At 39.7% G+C, this 14,722-nt stretch overlaps 1 protein-coding gene across 1 annotated transcript in view; it reads left to right on the top strand.

The window, feature by feature from the left end:
• Positions 1 to 14,722, top strand: part of LOC149448718 (serine/threonine-protein kinase N1-like) — a 128,194-nt gene that overhangs the window by 41,546 nt on the left and 71,926 nt on the right. The window contains exon 4 of the mRNA XM_089651777.1: positions 6,424 to 6,538. Within this exon, the coding sequence (XP_089507903.1) occupies positions 6,424 to 6,538 (115 nt within the window). The remainder of the gene's footprint in view (positions 1 to 6,423; positions 6,539 to 14,722) is intronic.

The raw sequence follows: 14,722 nt of genomic DNA, 5'->3' as shown, positions 1-14,722 counted from the left end.
GGACAAATTTCAATTCATCTATGGCCGTTCCCCCTTAAGAGAAGTTGATCTAATAACCGGCTTCTCTCGAATAGGACTGTTGCAAAATCTTCCTTCAATCAGCTCATGCAGCCAATAGTTATGTAGTTACATAGTCTGGCTGAAAAAAAACAAAAGTCCATCCAGTTCAACAATTAAAAAAAAAAAAAGTTATAATCCTATACCCACAATTGATCCAGAGGAAGGCAAAGAAACCCCAGAAAAGTGTGATCCAATTTGCTCCTGCAGGGAAAAAAATTCCTTCCTGATCCCCTGAGAGGCAATCTGATATTCTCTGGAACAACTTTACCTATAAATGTTAGTATCCAGTTATATTCTGTGTATCTAAGAAAGAATCCAGGACTTTTTTAAAGCAATCCATTTAGCTGGCCAGAACCAACTCTTGAGGGAGTCTATTCCACATGTTCACAACTCTCACTGTGAAGAAACCTTGCCGTGTTTGGAGATTAAATTTCTTTTCCTCCAGACGTAAAGAGTGCCCCCTTGTCCTCTGTGATGACCTCAGGGTGAATAACTCTACACCGAGTTCACTATATGAACCACTGATGTATTTATACATGTTGCTCATATCCCCCTTATGTATTATACATGTTGATCATATCCCCCCTTATATATTATACATGATGATCATATCCCCCCTTATGTATTATACATGGTGATCATATCCCCCTTATGTATTATACATGGAGATCATACCCCCCCTTATGTATTATACATGTTGATCATATCCCCCTTATGTATTATACATGGAGATCATATCCCCCCTTATGTATTATACATGGTGATCATATCCCCCCTTAATTTCCTCTTCTCAAAAGAGAATAAATTCAGTTCCTCTAATCTTTCCTCATAGCTGAGCTCCTCCATACCTCTTATCAGATTGGTTGCCCTTCTCTGTACTTTCTCCAGTTCCCCAATGTTCTTTTTGTGAATTGGTGCTCAAAACTGAACTGCATATTCCAGATGAGGTCTTACTAATGATTTGTACCGGGGTAATATGATATCTCTCTCTGGAGTCTATACCTCTTTTAATACAAGAGAGGATTTTGCTCGCTTTAGAAACCGCAGCTTGGCATTGGATGCCATTATTAAACTTGTGATCTACCAGAACCCCCGGATCCTTCTCTACCATTGATTCCCCCAGTTGTACTCCCCCTAGTATGTATGATGCATGCATATTCTTAGCCCCCAAGTGCAAAACCTTACATTTATCAACATTAAACCTCATTTGCCACATAGTTGCCCAATTAAACAGTGCATTGAGGTCGGCTTGTAAGTTGAAGACATCCTGTAAGGACGTTATTCCACTGCACAGCTTGGTGTCATCTGCAAAGACTGAAATGGGATTTTTAACCCCAGACCCTATATTGTTTATAAATATATTAAAAAGTAAGGGTCCCAACACTGAACCTTGGGGTACACCACTGACAATCCTAGACCATTCAGAGTATGAATCATTAACCACTACTCTTTGAATACGATCTTTTAGCCAGTTTTCTATCCATTTACATACTGATTTTTCCAAGCCCGTAGACTTTACCTTACCCATTAGCCGTTTGTGGGGAACTCTGCCAAACGCTTTTGCAAAATTCAAGTATACCATATCCACCCCCACCCCTCTGTCCAAGTATACCAAGCCCACCGCCACCCCTCTGTCTAAGGCTTTGCTCACCTCCTCATAAAAAGAAATCAGATTTGTTTGACAACTTCTGTCTTTCATGAATCCATGCTGTCTGTTGCTTACAATATTTATTTCAAGCAAGAACTCATCTATGTGGTCTTTTATTAAACTCCCCATTATCTTCCCAACTATAGAAGTTAAACTAACAGGTCTATAATTACTTGGTAAAGATTTTGACCCCTTTTTAAATATTGGCTCTACATTGGCCTTACGCCAATCCAGTGGTACTATGTCAGTCATTATAGAGTCCCTAAAAATCAGAAACAATGGCTTTGAGCCAAGAGCTCAATTCTTTAAGGACCCGTGGGTGTATGCCATCTGGTCCAGGTGCTTTATTCACCTATATTCTTTCTAAATATTTTTGGATCATATCAATTGTGAGCCAATGTGGATAATCTGGAGCTGTGTCAATACCATGCCCATTATGGACAAGAGCTCCCCCATGCTCCTTTGTATACACAGAGCTGAAGAAGGTATTTAATAAATTTGCCTTCTCTTTGTCCCCAGTCACCCACTCTAGTTTTTTTTGTAAAGGGCCTGCATGCTCAGACCAGACCTTTTTACTAATAATATATTTGAAGAATTTTTGGGAGTTTGTCCTGCTAACTTTTGCAATCTGTTGTTTGTTTTCAAATTTTGCGGCATTTATTTCCCACTATAAGAATACAATAGCACAATGGCGAGGATTTCTCCATCTACGTCACATACGTGGATGGAGGAATCTGTATATTGTTTTGGCTGATCAAAAACAAACGATCCATCTATGGCCAGCTTTAGGCACACCAGCTGTTCTGGTAAATGCCAGCATTGCCATATAGCCAATCTGCATCGGGGATAAGGTCAGAAAATTTTCCCTGCCTTTATTCCCTCGTAATACAGGCGAAACAACCCAGCCCCATTCTATACTCGCCCTGTTTCTGAAGCTCCCATGACATGCACTGTATAATTATTAAAGTCCTCTATGTGTGGCAAAGCTATAGCTGCCTCTCATGTGAGTCAGTTAGAGCCCTTCTCTGCTTAGTGGAACAGCTGGCTCCTGCGCGAGTCAGGCAAGAGGATGGGGAGCCCCTTCCTGGAGATCAATGATCTACTGTACGTATAACACATCATTATACTCTCCAAAATTAGATTTTTTTTATGGCTGCTAAAATAGTAATGTGGAACTTAGTAATGTGGATCAGTAAGATCCAACCAGGGCTGTCCCAATAGAACATGATTCAGTAGGGAACAAAACATTTGGTAGGAGCTTTATTATTAACACTGGAGCAGAAGCATGAGGATGAGTTGTGGCTGGCCACAGATTCCAGCTGTTAATTTCTAGGGGAAGTTTAGAACATAAAATGAAACCTCTGGTTGCTTTGACTAATAGCTTTCTTTTGCTTTGCTCTTTTTTTTTATATTTTCTATATCATGTTAATTTTGTTATAGATAAACAGTTAAATTAAAGAGAAGGGTGTTATGTAAGTTAAGGAACGGCGAAATGTCCCTTTCTGGCCTAAGGTTACAAAGTCATGATTTTATTTTTCATGTGGAGGGTTGTTGGGTGGAGAAGGAAAAGAAATTACAGCAAGAGAGAGGGTGAGGAAGTTGTGGCATTTTCATTTAACTCAGTTTCCTCAAGCAGTCACAAGACATGCGATGATTTAAAGTGCACCTGTAGTGACTTGCAAAATACTACTGGCAATGTGGCCTACACTTCCAGATGTCTTCAAGCATTTTCATTTTCCTCTATTATTCATTTATCGACTTAACCTAGGCGATCGGTGCTTTCGGCCATCTCACACACTTTGTTTGCGGACCAGTAAAAGGGCACTAAAGTCAAGAAAAGACCAGAAGAAATGGACAGAGGGATGGCATGACTGAGGTTAAAATGGCCGTGGTGGACATGGGTAGAGTTCCTAAAAGATTAAGGGATGCAGAGGTGGGGGTACTGACCTTATTGGTGAGCCTGGACAGGACAGAGGGGGCCTGCAGAGGGTTGTAGGCAGGATGGTCTCAGTAGATTTCAGTTAAAGGACAGCACATTTCAGGGAATCTTAACGTTTTCCCTCCCCTGTAGTCATTGGTGTTTTTGTCCTTCCCGATTTTGGTGTTGCTAGTCGGGGGATTGCGTGTTTGTAATGGCAGCTTTCAGGGTTTAAGGCCCTACAAAGTAAGCAGTAGTTAAGGTGAATAGGTTGGGACCTGTCTTGGGTATTGCTCCCCCTAATTTGGTACATTTATTGTAGCTATGGTGTACCTGACTCTGTCTCCAAGTCAGTGGTGTGCGGCTAGAGGCCTACGTTATGGGTCAAAGATTTTGTTGCCTACAAGAACCTTGACATTCCAGTTTACATTCAATCTGTTGGTTATTGTTGTGTATTTTGTCATTTTTATATTGGTTATTTATTAGTTATTTATGTTTTGTTAAATAATGTGGCTGCTGTGGACCTTAAATCCCAGTTGATGTCAGTGTGCTTTACTTGCTGGCAAGGTCAGGTGGTGAGGTGGCCAGGCAGCTTGGGAGGCCCAACTTCATCTTTTATACCATCATGGCTCAGAAATGATGGTGCCATTACTCAATTTGCAATTTACCTGGGAATGCACACTGTATGGAGTGAGCTGAATTGTATGGTTCTTCATAAAAGGGACTCAGGGACAATTAAAATGTTTTTTATTAGCAGAGTTGGGGAAAGCTGGACCTTTTGTTGTTTTTTATTATTTTGTGCCTGCATTGGAAAGTTCCCATCACTTCCTGCCATGTTGTGCCTAAGAAGGGAAATGAAAGTAAATCTCATCAACAGAAAGCAAGAAACCGACAGGGCTTTTAAAGTGTATGTATAGCCAGAACTTTTTATGTTCGGTTTTTGGATAGTGTAAGGAAGAGTTAAAACCCTTATCAGCCTTTTTTTTTGGCTGACTGTGGACTGCTGGGGAGAATTTCCTCCACTTCCCTTCATGCAGATACACCAGGAAATAAGAGGAAAACTCCCACAAATTTAGGTGCATTCCCAACTTAGACAGTTTTCATTGGAACAGATGTTCTAACTGGAGTATTTGCCCTCACCGCTTGTTCTTGCTTGCTTCAGGCTGGTTTGAGCTATCGAATAATTCTTAGAAGCACCTCAAATTGATGACATCTACACAAGCTCAAAATCCAACAACACAGGTCCTGTTTTCTACTGAAAACTAATTTGAAAAAGAAAACAATTTTTAGCTAGCCATATACTAGATCAGCGTTCTACACTCTTTTCACCTCAGAGGAACTCTTGAAATAATTTGCCGGACTCAGGAAATCCCTGCTAAACAATTATTATATCTACAGCTTACTGTACAGTAAGTGTGATCAGTAGGTTTTAGATATAATCAAAATACTGTGTTTTATATAATCACAAAATAAAAAGGAAACAAATAATAATAATGACCAGAAAACAAAAGCTGTAAACATTGGAAAGTCCCTTTATGTTGGTATGAAATACTCCCCTACATTGGTGATCAGTGGAAAAGTGCCCCCCCCCCCCCCAGGGGCGGACTGACAACTCATGGGGCCCCCGGGCAATAGGGGATCATGGGGCCCCTGTGTCCTTGCCCAAACTAAAAAAAGCCTATGAAAAAGGTATCAGGGGCATCTCATGGGTCCCCCTACTGACCCCGGGCCCTCGGGCAATGCCCGAGTTTCCAAATGGTCAGTCCGCCCCTGCCCCCCCCCCCAAATTGATGGTCAGTGAAGAAGGGCCTCCCTTACATTGGTGGTCAGCAGAGACAGGCCTTCTTTTATTTATGGTCATTGGAACAAAGCACCCTTCACAATGGCAGACACTGGAGGAAGAATTTCCATTATATTAGTGACCAGAGAAGCTTCTCCCTTACATTGGTAGTCAGTGGAAAATATCCTCCCAACACTGAGGGTTATGCCTAGTACACACAATCAGAAAATCAGACAAAAAATACTGCTTTCGAAGCGATCGTTCGATAATCTGATCATTAGTACATGGCTTTTGAGAGCTGATCACGACAGTTCATGCGAAGATATCCGCATGGGACAAATAAAAAATGTTCTCGTACGATACTAAAACAAACAATTTTCGTTTAATCAGTACAGTATAAAAAAGTTGGAAGACCAAGACCACGCATGCTCTTAAATGAAAGAATACATTACAATACAATACAATACAGCACTTCCGAAGCTGTATTCGTCCAAGAATTTTCATAACTTTAGTAGCCTATTACTTTCAATATGAGACTAGCATGCAAAAAAAGCAGACGATCATTCATCCGCTATTCTCATCGTGTGTACGACACTTTAGGAAGAAGGATCTTCCTTTACAATAGTGGTCAGCAGAGAAGGAACTCTTACATTTATGGTAATTGTAACAAAGGACATTTTCACTTTGGTGGAAAGCAGGAGGAAGAATGTCCTTTACATTAGTGACCAGTGGAGAAGCCCCCTCCCCTAGTGGAAAAAGGCACCCTACACCAAGGTTCAGGGGAGAAGGCCCTTCCTTACAATGGTGGTCAACAAAATAGTGTCCCTTATAGTTTTAGTCAGTATGACAAGGGCCCAGTAAGAAAGTTCTTTACATTAGTGGACAGTCAAGGACCTCCTAGAAACATCTGGAGGAATCCTAGGTTTCCACAGAATACAAGTTGAGAAACAACATACTAGAATATATGAATATACTTTATTGGAAGCTAGTGTTTTTAATTGTATGTTCTTGTTACAGGATAAAAAGCTGCTGTCTACTGCCCAGCAGATGTTATCTGAAAGTGATGTAAAGATCCACATGTTACGCACCCAGATCCGCAGAGCTGCCCAGGAGACCTCTGGTACAGGAGCAGGTAAGGGGCAGGAGATAACAATTTCACTGAATTCAGGTTCTTCCACAGTATCCCACAATCTGAAAAACATTTAAGGAACTAAACTTCTTTCAAGTCACTTTCACACTGACAAGATACTAATAGTAACTAAAGCCAGAGACAGCTTGAATTCCTGGAAAATTTATCAAAATGTGAGTGGTTGGTGGACCTGGGTCACCACCTGGCTCAACTAAAGTCGATTTAAAATTTGTCTAAGCTAGGTGGAAAATTTCCTTCCTGTCTAGAATACAACATTAGAGATTCCTTTATCTACCCTGTTAATGTGGATGGGGATTTGAATGATTTTCTGTCATCTGCCCTGCAGGCTGAATAAAAGAAAATCAAGCAATGTATGGCTACTTTGGGTAACTGACCACAGGTGCAAAAAATCCATACATCTAAATAACAGACAAATCCAAAGTGAATCTTCTAGCCAAATCAGCTAAATCCATATTTGGTTACTGTTTTGCCTTGCAGAGGATTTGTAATTCTGTACAGTAAATTTGGGGAATTACTCGAATTTTCAATGTTGCATAACTAGACCAATGACCTGGATTTCTGGCTGGATAATTCAGCTTTCTAAGTCACATCCTTACCAGTGTTGTAACAATAGCCATAACAGCTCATGTGTGCAACCCAAATGATATCATCTTGCACTATGTGAAATATGAATAAATGAGAAGAACTGGAGCACCCAAATCACTGATACCCAATCTGGGTATCAGATGTGTAAAACAAATAATAAAACCACCTCAGGATGCACTATCCCTTTTCACGAATGAATCCTAAAACCAATGAATAAAAAATGCATAAAAAATTCCATGAGTGTATAAAGTGCCAACCAAATAATGTACTACTTCATGACCTTATATGGCATAACCCATAAATGCAAAAATAATAAAGTGAAAAACATTATAAAACACAATTCCTGAATACAATTATTGTCAAGTGCAAACAGTCAATTTTAAAAAGCTTTAATGTGCAATACAATTCATAAATGCAATAATTATAAAGTACAACCAATCGTATGATCATCAAAAAATGTGAAAAAGTCTCAGTATACAAAAATCAGACTTCCAAAGTTCCAAAGACAAAATATGGATGTGGATAGTGATAGTCAGCTTCCATGTGAACATAGAGATTTGATGTCACCAGAGAAAGAAAAAAGCCGTGCTACAGGACCGCTCCACTAGAAAGGGTAAATAAGTTCCTTACCAGATGGATGGATCCCACACAGAGATCATCAAACACTTTGATGGCCTGCAGCCACTTATACTCTGGTCCCCTTGGAAAAGCCACTTTCCACTCCTGGATGTTAAGACTCTGTGCAAAAGATTAACCACTTAAGCTCCGGAAGATTTTAGCCCCTTCATGACCAGGCAATTTTTTGCAATTTAGCACTGAGCTACTGGCAATTGCGCTGTCATGCAGTGCTGTACCCAAGCAAAATGTATGTCTTTTTTTTTTCAACAAATAGAGCTTCCTTTCGGTGGTATTTTATCACTACCGAGGGTTCTATTTTTTATTAAATAAATGAAAAAAGACTAAATTTTGAAAACAAAAATACATTTTTTTTTGCTATAAAACATATTCAATAAAATAAATTAAATTTCTTCATAATTTTAGGTCAAAATGTATTGTGCTACATGTCTATGGTAAAAAAAAAATCCCAGCAAGTGTATAGTAATTGGTTTGCTTGAAAGTTATAAGTTCTACAAACTATGGGATATATACTGGTATTTTTATTTATTTATTTTTATAGTAGTAATGGTGGCGATCAGTGAATTTTGGTTTGACTTTGATTGTGTGGAAGGCAATCTGACGCTTTGTGGGAACTGACTAAATGACACTGACATCTCTAGTGACACTAATATAGTGATCAGTGCTAAAACTATAAACGGGTCATTGGACTAATGACACTGGCTGGGAAGGGGTTAACTTTTAGCGGCAATCAAGGGGTTAAGTGTGTGCCTAGCAAGTATTAATGTGTTTACTGCATGCTGCTTTGTATTATAGATCAATTTATTTTTTTTCCCTGCTCTGTATAGAGCTCTGTGTTGTTTTGACACGGCCAATCAGCAGGTCCCAGCCAGGAATCATTGCCCGGGATCTGTTGATGAACTCCTGCTGTGTCAAATCACAGGGGAGTAGGCAGGGGTACGTGTGCACCCTAAACCTGGAAAAAGTGAGCGGCGTCCCAGTATGTTGTGGTGTCTGTATCTGTTGCCCCGCTGCAGTAAAACTACACATAGAAGGGACCATCCTAGTGTATAGATATCGGCAATCTCTTTATTGGCATAAGCAATTACACACACATCGAACATGGTCACATTGCATACAGTATGACATTAACATGCTCAACGCGTTTCTCCTTAACAAGCGTCTTCAGGGGAACAGAGCTCATGTGAATGCTCTGGGGCTTTGGTGTGGAAGGGGGAACCATTGTGGGAGTTGTTAAGGTATTTTAACCACTCCCTCTCTGGCCCATGTATATAAACAGCTGGACGGTGGCAGTGCAGGGGCGGGTTGCCATTCATAAACGGCGCCCGCCACTTTGGACTGTGCTCGCTCCCTGGAAGTGCGCAGCACCACGATCCGGTGCCCGCTGTGTCCTCCAGATACAGCGGAACACCGATCGCTGTACGGGACCTCTGTGCGAGGTCCCGATCATGTGATCACTGATTGGTCAATCAGTGATCACATGAATAGGAGTAGCAAGATGTCACTCCTGACATCATTGCTTACTACGTGTGAAATCTGTGAATGATCACAGAGATCACATAGTAGAAGGCTATTCACAGCAGCCTTGTACCATGTGACAAGTTGTAACCAATCACAGCTCTCACAGTATTTCTCAATGGCTGCAAGAATGCAGCCAGAGAGGAGGATAACTTATTGATTTTAAAGCATTTATGAGTGTAAAAGCAATGAGTGTAAAAAAAAAAAAATCTTTATCACCCCCCACAAGTAGTAGTGTCACTATGGTGTCACTGTACTGCTAGGGTGACAGTATGTTTTTGGACTTTTTCATTTATATAGAAAAAAAAATAAAAATCCCAGTGGTGAACAAATACCACCAAAATAAAGTTTTATCTGTCTCAAAAAAATGCATATGGGTACAGTGTTGCATGACCGCGCAATTGTCATTCAAAGTGTGATAGCACTGAAAGCTGAAAATTTGCCTGGACAGGAAGGGGGTAAAAGTGTCCGGACTTGAAGTGGTTAAACAAAGACCATCTGTGTGCATGTTAGGATAACACAGCTCCATCTCTGTATTATTAAGGAAAGCAGAGGTTGCTGCTGACAATGACTCTCTACCCCCTGAAATATTTCCAATCTAGAAGTAGACATGTGTGTTTCATTTTGTTTCATTCTGAATTGAAATTCGGACAACATTTTTATTACTTGCAGACTCGGATGTATCCAAATTTCTGAATTACAAGCGTAACAAATTTAAACAAAACTGAAATAACTAAACAAAATTTCAATAAGTTAGAATCGAATTTGAAAATGAAATCGAATTTGAAAACAAATTAGAAATATAGACATTTTTCTGACTATTGCTGATTTCCTTTGTGTAGCGTTCTATGTGTATTAGTGTATTTGTGTTAGAATATAGCCTTCTTGCAAAATTTTAATTTCGAAGAATAGTATAAAACAGAATAGAATGGAAAAGACATAAAATAAAACAGAAGAGAATTGAACAGAATAGAAAAGAAAAGAATATAATAGAATAGAAAATAAAAGAATAGAATAATAAAGAATATAATAGTATAGAAAATAAAAAAATAGAACAGAATAGAAAAAATAGATTAGAATAAAAAAAATAGAAAGAATATAGCCGTCTTCCAAAATTTTAAATCGAAAAGAATAGAATAGAAAATAAAAGAATAGAAAAAAAAACAGAAAAAATAGAACAGAATAGAAAAAATAGATTAGAATAAAATTTTTAATTGTAAAGAATAGAAATTTTAAATCAAAAAGAATAGAATAGAAAATAAAAGAATAGAAAAAAAACAAAAAAAATAGAACAGAATAGAAAAAAAAGATTAGAATAAAAAAAATAGAAAGAATATAGCCGTTATCTGAAATTTTAAATTGAAAAGAATAGAATAGAAAATAAAAGAATAGAAAAAAACAGAAAAAATAGAACAGAATAGAAAAAATAGATTAGAAATTTTTAATCGAAAAAAAATAGAATAGAATAGAAAATAAAAGAATAGAAAAAAAACAAAAAAAATACAACAGAATAGAAATTTTAAATCGAAAAGAATAGAATAGAATAGAAAATAAAAGAATAGAAAAAAAACAAAAAAAATAGAACAGAATAGAAAAAATAGATTAGAATAAAAAAAATAGAAAAAATATAGCCGTCTTCCGAAATTTTAAATTAAAAAAAAATAGAATAGAAAATAAAAGAATAGAAAAAAACCCAGAATGGAATAGAATAGAATATAATAGAAAAGAGTAGCATTAAATAGAAAGAATGTAACCATCTTCAGAAATTCAAATGTTGAATTTTGAATAGAATAGAACCAGCTATTCTTCAGCTATTCGATTCGAATACTTGTAACCCATTGGAAAAATTTGAATCCAGTTGAAAACCAATAAATGAAACAAAGAGAATTTTGTTACAGATGCAACAAAATGAAATTAGTAACTTAACAAATCAATCCAAAATGAAACAATGTTTTTTAGTTCTGCATGTCTGTCTAGAAGAGCTGATATTAGATGTACAGAAGGAGACTTTAGAATTGTTGTCGTTAGTCACAGATTCCTCTTTTCCAGCACTTCCCTTTGTGTGTAGCAGTACTGACAATTATGTACATTTTTTTGGTGACTACTACAGCATCCTTTTTGGCACCTTCTTGCTGTGGAGGTGGGAGGCGTGGGAGGACTTTACACTTAGGTCCTGAGACCTGAGATGCTGAGAAAAGACTAATAGTTAGCTAGAAAGTTATTGTTAAAAGTTCATTCCCTGCAATTAAGCCCTATAGATTATAGGGAAAACTACAAGCTTGGTTATTGGTCGGCAGATAGGTGAAGGGTAACGCTAGGGCAGAGGACTGGAGGGATAGAAGGTTAGTACTAGAGATGAAGGAGAAAAAAAGGCAGTGAGTTGGGGGGGGGGGGACCAACATGTCTTCCCCAAACATATACACAGCCACTATAGTGAATAATATCATATAAACCTTATAATGAATAATATATATACATACACTATATTGCCAATGGTATTAGTCGGCCTGCCTTTACACGCACATGAACTTTAATGACATCCCAGTCTTAGTCCATAGGGTTCAGTATTGAGTTGGCCCTGCCCTTTGCAGCTATAGCAGCTTCAACTCTTCTGGGAAGGCCGTCCACAAGGTTTAGGAGGGTGTCTATGGGAAGGTGTGACCATTCTTCCAAAAGCACATTTGTGAGGTCAGGCACTGATGTCGGATGAGAAGGCCTGGCTCGCAGTCTCCGCTCTAATTCATCCCAAAGGTGTTCTATCGGGTTGAGGTCAGGACTCTGTGCGGGCCAGTCAAGTTCCTCCACCCCAAACTCTCTCATTCATGTCTTTATGGACCTTGCTTTGTGCAGTGGTGGGCAGTCATGTTGGAACAAGAAGGGGTCATCCCCAACCTGTTCCCACAAAGTCGGGAGCATGAAATTGTCCAAAATGTCTTGGTATGCTGACGCCTTAAGAGTTCTCCTCACTGGAACTAAGTTTTTTGCTTTTTATGTGTAGTGTCCCCCTTAAACTTCAATTCAGACCTGAAGGGTATAACTTACCTGGCTCCCATGCCATTATTTTGACAATACTTTGCCCATTAGCCTATAAAATGTCCATTACTGGTTTTTTTAAACATTCAGTGCCTATTGATTTCAGTGGGGCTTAGATTTGGCACCTGATCAGGGGTGGACTGACCATTTGGAAACTCGGGCATTGCCCGAGGGCCCGGGGTCAGTAGGGGGCCCCATGGGATGCCCCTGGTACCTTTTTCATAGGCTTTTTTGAGTTTGGGCAAGGACATAGGGGCCCCATGATCCCCTATTGCCCGGGGGCCCCATGAGTTGTCAGTCCGCCCCTGGACCTGATTTTTAGCAATGTTCGCCATATCATGCTTGAACAGAACCTAGGTATGTTCAGCTTATCACTAGTCCCTTATGCTGCTGTTTGAGACGTACACAGAAGCATTCTGCAGCAAACAGTGTGACGTAACAAAATAATCTACTGAGGGCTCCACAAATATACTGACCAGGAAAGAAGTCCCTTATTTAATCTTCATAATCCGTAATCCTAATGGTTGTACTATACACAAGTACCTACCTCTGAGAGACAGTAAATCTATATCTTGCACTGCTGAGGGCTAAGAAGCCTGAAACAGTTGTATGCAAGTTGGCAATGCTGGCTCTGTAAAGTTATGGCTATATCTTTGCTATACACTGGTGGTTCTGGATGCACAGATGGGTAAAAGATGCACAAAGAAATAATTTTAATGCCTCTGCCTACTTACCCATAATCAGAGACTGAGCTCCTTGTTTTTGGGTTTTTTGCTGGAAGTGAGGACATGTACAGTAAATACCTTCAGTTACAAGAAGGCAATTCTGTATCTCAAAATCCGTGTAGACATTTTCAAACCAGAGTTGGATGACTACACAGGGCACATGCCTTGTGCCTTGATAAAGGGGACCTACACAGTCCCTAAACTCTGGTTGGTGATACCTTTCCACTGATATCTACATAAGACAATCCTTCAATAAGAATAGTGTGCTGATGGAAATTTTTACAGGTTGCAAACCCTTACATGCTGTATACCCAGTGAAGTGACTGGCCTCAGGTGATACACAGAGATGAAAAAAATCCTCTTATATATGTTGTACCTGTCTATCTGCAATCTTCTCTTCTCTGCATCCACCGCGGCCCAGAATCAGACCACTGTTACTGTCCCTTCCGGACCTGCAGTAGCTCCATTTAGGAGCCAGTTCTGTCACCCAGCCTCTGCAGCTGTCATTATCACAGCAGAGTCCATAGGGTTCAATATTGAGTTGGCCTACCCTTTGCAGCTATAAAAGCTTCAACTCCTCTGTGAAGGCTGTTCACAAGGATTAGGAGGGTGTCTATGGGAAGGTTTGACCATTCTTCCAGAAGCACATTTGTGAGGTCAGGCACTGATGTTGGACGAGAAGGCCTGGCTCGCAGTCTCCACTCTAATTCATTCCAAAGGTGTTCTATCGGGTTGAGGTCAGGACTCTGTGCAGGCCAGTCAAGTTCCTCTACCCCAAACTCACTCATCCATGTCTTTATGGACCTTGCTTTGTGCACTGGTGTGCAGTCATGTTGAAACCATAAAGGGCCATCCCACAAAGTTGGGATCATAAAATTGTCCAGAATATCTTGGTATGCTGACGCCTTAAGAGTTCACTTCACTGGAACTAAGGGGCCAAGCCCAACCCTTGAAAAACAACCCCACACCATAATCCCCCCTCCACCAAACTTTACACTTGGCACAATGTAGTCAGGCAAGTACTGTTCTTCTGGCAACTGCCAAACCCAGACACGCCCATCAGATTGCCAGATACAGAAGCTTGATTCCTCATTCCAGAGAACACGTCTCCATTGCTCTAGAGTCCAGTGGCAGCATGCTTTACCCCACTTAATCCGATGCTTTGCATTGCATTTGGTGATGTAGGGCTTAAATGCAGCTGCTCGGCCATGGAAATGCACTGTGCGCTTCAGCATGCACTGACCCCACTCTGTCATTTTATGTGACCCTACCACTTGGTGGCTGAGTTGCTGCTGTTCCCAGTTGCTTCCACTTTGTTATAATCCCACTAACAGTTGACTGTGGAATATTTAGTAGCCAGGAAATGTCATGGATGGACTTATTGCACAAGTGGCAACCTATCACGGTACCACGCTTGGAGTCACTGAGCTCCTGAGGGTGACCCATTCTTTCACAAATGTTTGTAGAAGCAGTCTGCATGCCTAGGTGCTTGATTGTATACACCTGTGGCCATGGAGGGGATTGGAACATCTGAATGCAATGATTTGGAGGGGTGTCCCAATACTTTTGGCAATATAGTTTATATATACCTTATAGCGAATAGTGGAGTATAAATAATAAAAAAATTATAATTATACATAGACACAATAAATAAAAGATACCCATATAA

The sequence above is a fragment of the Staurois parvus genome, unplaced genomic scaffold (assembly GCF_062004578.1).
Source record: "Staurois parvus isolate SC_StPar_1 unplaced genomic scaffold, SC_StPar_1.0 ptg000662l, whole genome shotgun sequence".
Lineage (NCBI taxonomy): Eukaryota > Metazoa > Chordata > Amphibia > Anura > Ranidae > Staurois > Staurois parvus.
Note: the sequence above shows the minus strand (reverse complement) of the source record. Positions and strands in the feature narration are given on the sequence as shown.